At 41.6% G+C, this 4,332-nt stretch overlaps 1 protein-coding gene across 1 annotated transcript; it reads left to right on the top strand.

The window, feature by feature from the left end:
* The first annotated feature begins 3,021 nt into the window (after positions 1-3,021).
* BP01DRAFT_351790 (uncharacterized protein) lies at positions 3,022-3,758 on the top strand. Its single transcript, XM_025573854.1, has 2 exons — positions 3,022-3,245; positions 3,327-3,758. The coding sequence occupies exons 1-2, from the start codon at positions 3,077-3,079 to the stop codon at positions 3,614-3,616; spliced, it is 459 nt and encodes a 152-aa protein (XP_025426191.1). The 5' UTR covers positions 3,022-3,076; the 3' UTR covers positions 3,617-3,758.
* Positions 3,759-4,332: the final 574 nt, after the last annotated feature.

Here is a 4,332-nt window from a genome sequence, read left to right on the forward strand (position 1 = left end):
TAGAGTTAAAAATAAGTAATTCAGTTTATTAAGTATCTAGTAAGGCTTAAAAGGCTCTATTCCAGCTGCAGCAAAGCTGCTCTAAATATTCTGAGCTGTAAAGACTATCCAATAAGCTGTAGAATATACTTTTAAGAAGTCAAGCTTATTAATATAGCTGAATCCTAGTCGTATCTTTACCTCAATAAACTAACTATATACTCGTTTTAGTGGATCAAAGCAACCAATATCTAGTAGTTGTAGGAGGTGAGATGAATGAGGAGGTATATATAGATAAATAATATAATTATCTTTATAGAGTTTATTAAACTAAGATGTAAGGTGGCTCCTATAGCTATTAAGAACTAGTAATTGATATTTTCCAACTGTACGGGGAGTTGTTATAGGAATAAAAACATTTTAAAGCCACCGAAGGCCTATCTTATCTATAGTCCAGTCATTGGTGCTTATTTTAATCCTCTAGGATAATAGTAGGTCAATTTCTTTAAACCATCCCTTAATAAGAACTCTGCCTTTAAAGATAATATATGCAGGGAGGCTCCAACCCCTAGTATTAATATATTCAATAGTAGTGACCCATTCCCGCTGTCCTGGTTAAATAAGACAAGGCCTACCAGGCATATTAGACCTAGTAACTACCTTAGTAGTTGCTATAAGGCCCATAGCAAAGCCAGTTTTATTAAAGTTGTATATATCCTCAGTAGAGATGCTATATTGTATCCGAATTTTCTTTAGACAGTTAAATTACTGCTTTATTAGCTTAGGATTCTTGTAAAGTGCTTACTAGTAGTTATATCTTCTTGCAAATCAACTTCTGATCTTATCATAGTATTTAATAAATTCTGTAACCCAGTTCTTTCCCATAGCTTATTGGCCAGATATAGATTCTTCTCGAAGAAGAATATTAGCTATTTCCTTTATCTAGCTCAGCCTAGGAGCTGCTCCACGAGTATCCTAAGATATTATTTATTCAATCAAGGCCTTTTTCTGAGTCTTAGATAGCCGGTGTCTGGCATTGCAATGTTCTGGTTGAAATTGATAATCTGATAATCAATCTCAGAGTATTGAACAAGGCATATTATAAACTTCTGCAGCACGGTGAATACTTGGAATTTAAAGCTCTTATTGCAAGTTAAAGCCTTCCCTCTTGCTCCATTAAATTTTAAGATAATTGATGCGCTTTTGGTGGTATAGTGGTTGTTTAAAGATCAATTATAATTATACGTGTCAAAACTCGATGAGGTGGGCGGAACGATTGGGGTGGGCGGACCGACCGGGAATTACGTTATAACATGCCTTACGGAGTGAACTTACGACACTGTGCATGTGGACAGGGAGATCAGTGTCGGAGTTACCACTGCACTTATTGTAGACGAAGAGAGAGGCAGACGTGAATCAGGGGCCATGGCTGCTTCGGTACCAGATAGAAGAATCCATGATTAAGATAAGACACCTTCCTGTGTTCGTACATAGGTAGCAAAGGTTTAGATAGATAGATGGTACAGATTACAATCAGAGTTTCCTTGTCCTCTCTTATGAAGCCAAAGCTTCTGCGGTGCTAAGCTTCTAGTCCCTGCAACGCCCCTCGTAATAATAAAGCCATCTTAACCTATATTGGCATCAGCCGCCGCTCGGTGACCCTATGACGTGGGTGCCGTATACCCGATGCATTTATGCTAGTTATGTATGCTTTGTCAGAACGATGGCCTGCGGTGCGGCCTTGAACCATCGCTTCTCAAGCGAACCACGCTGGAATTTCCCACGCACTGTGGCATTAAGACATATATCTATAAATAGCCACTACAACCAGGTGCTCAGACAGAGACAGACCAAATGGCTTCGGATCACTGGTGTGAGATTGGGTCGTAGCAGGCTTATCTCTCGAGCTGGAGCGTTTTCGCACGAGGTTACAGTGTGTGAAATAGCTCAGCCCCCCATGTTCCGCGCACACCTATGGCTTGCGATGCTGCCCTTGATTCCGTTGACGCCAGCTCTGCGGCTGGCACTCAGCATCGTCAAGGGATCAAATCTGACGTCAGCCTGGCAGGCTCGGCTTATCGACCGTGCGATGTGGCGCTGACCCGTTCTAGATCTTAACAGGGGTCGGGCTATTGTGTGACATAATCGTTCTGCAATTCCACGACAAACCATACGGTGCCACTAATGCTTGGTATTATTATTATCTAGATATAGCAGAAGCACCAGCAGTAGCAGCATTCAAGACATCTCTAATAAATGCCATGGTGCTCGTGGTGCCGTCCTAGTCCTTGCCCAGCAAGCCCAAAATAGCCAGCTGTTGGAGCACCAATTCCGCAACCCATTTGGACCCCAGACAATGCGCTTCGTCCTCCAGAATTGCCGGGATAGCCTGGCTTGTTGCAATGAGATTATGCTAGATAAGCACTCAACACAATTGAAGAGGTTTTCATATTATTTACCTCTGGCTTCTTATTTTTATTTTAGTCTGCGTTCCTATGATGACTGCTTATTATATTGTCAACAGCTTTTTCGATACTAGATAGGACAGTGATTTACATTTCAAAAGGAAGCTTGTTTGAATAAAAGACTATACATACTTTTTGAAACCAATACCTATCTCACGAAATTCATATTTGTCAGTAGCTTCATGGTGGCCATTCCATAGGTTCTTGAGCCAAAAGGGTATTTAGTCAATAAGAGTCATTTGATTCTTTGTCCCTTAGCTGAGACGTAGGTAGCCCAACATTTAATAATTATTAATAGAAACGATGTTTCAGATGTACTCAACGTCAGCTAGAGGCGTGGAAGGTCGTGAAATATGTGATAACCCAAATGTGTACTCGGAGTATTAGAGAGATCGGCAGTCAGCTTAGGCGTCCCACATCGCCAGCTAAGGAAGGCACTAGCTGGGCCGGTGGGCGGCCTTACATATCAGTGGACTGCTATTTTTAGCCGGGGTACCATAGCATGGTAGAATTTGCTAAAGAGAAGTATAAAGAGCGTCTTCGTCTTTGATTCTCAGGATATTTTTTTTCAATGATACTACCATTATCAAGCCTCCCCCTACACGAACAACATCTTCCTTCCAGCTATAAATATGAGATATAGCAAATCCCTTCTAGCCATATCCGGCATCATTGCCTCTGTTACGTCCGCAAACACCTCATTTCCTGCCAACTTCACTCTAACCTCCACTCTTGATAACTCAATACTGACCACCGATGGTTGGGGTATCTACGACAGCACCACAGAAACTCTATTAACTTGTAAGCCTTTATTTATTCCTCCAGTACCAATGACCTATCTTAAGTACATCTAATAATTTCTTTTTAAAATGGCAATTATAGTATCTCCCTATACAGGCGGCACCCTCGGCTACGGGAGATACCATCAGGCACTGGCCGTGCTCGCTGGTGAGACCGAAGTTGCTTGGATTATTCAACTCGATGCAGAGCCCGAGGCTATCGACACAATTACAGGTTGGGGACTGTCGGATGATGGGTTCCTCATGCTGAACGGAGAGCAGCTGTGGGCGTTCAATGAGAGCGCCGTGGAGCCAAGAAGGCTGTATTGGGCTGGCGATGGATATCAGCAGGGGCTGGTCGCTACACAGCTATTGGTGCAAAGTACGGCATGAGAACTGAGACCAGGCTGGGACTCTATATTGACAGTTGCCCTACAAGAGAGAAGTACCGATGAAGAGAAATATGGATGTTATCTTACTATCTAGGAATTGCACAGAAAGAGATCTATAAAAGAGATCTAATACAATATGTATCAGATTAAATAAAAACCATCCTTCTTATTAGTTCCTCGTAACTGGTTAACATACCAGAAGTAGTTATCTGTCTGCTAACTAGAGTGGCTATACCTGATCATTATACCTTAACTGTGACGTGACTGTAACTTAGCAGTCAGATTAAAGTATAAAAACCCTAAATACACTGGGATTTGTCCATCACATATGCGATGGCTTTAGAATTCCTGTAGTTTATATAGGGCCAATTTCTTAGCATGGGATACGATGGAGGTGATCCACAGTATCATAGGTTACTATCCTGAGGAATAGCCTACTATCTGCTCCCGTGTATACATGTCTATATAAGCAGAATTCTAGGAGTCTGCAGGTAGCTGCGGGTAATGATGGTCTTTTTGGTCTTATGGTCAACAACTCCTGTCGGCTGGCATTCGTCTTTCTTTACTGATTGAACTCTGATCTGATTATTGAAGAATTATCTCTTTCGTGAAAGCCCAGATCAGTCACATGCCCATACAAAATCACATTGAATTCCTAACTTTAATAGAGCAGATTGGACTTATTCCATGAGAATCATGATTCTGTTTGCATGTGAA

The sequence above is a fragment of the Aspergillus saccharolyticus genome, assembly GCF_003184585.1.
Source record: "Aspergillus saccharolyticus JOP 1030-1 unplaced genomic scaffold BP01scaffold_77, whole genome shotgun sequence".
NCBI lineage: Eukaryota > Fungi > Ascomycota > Eurotiomycetes > Eurotiales > Aspergillaceae > Aspergillus > Aspergillus saccharolyticus.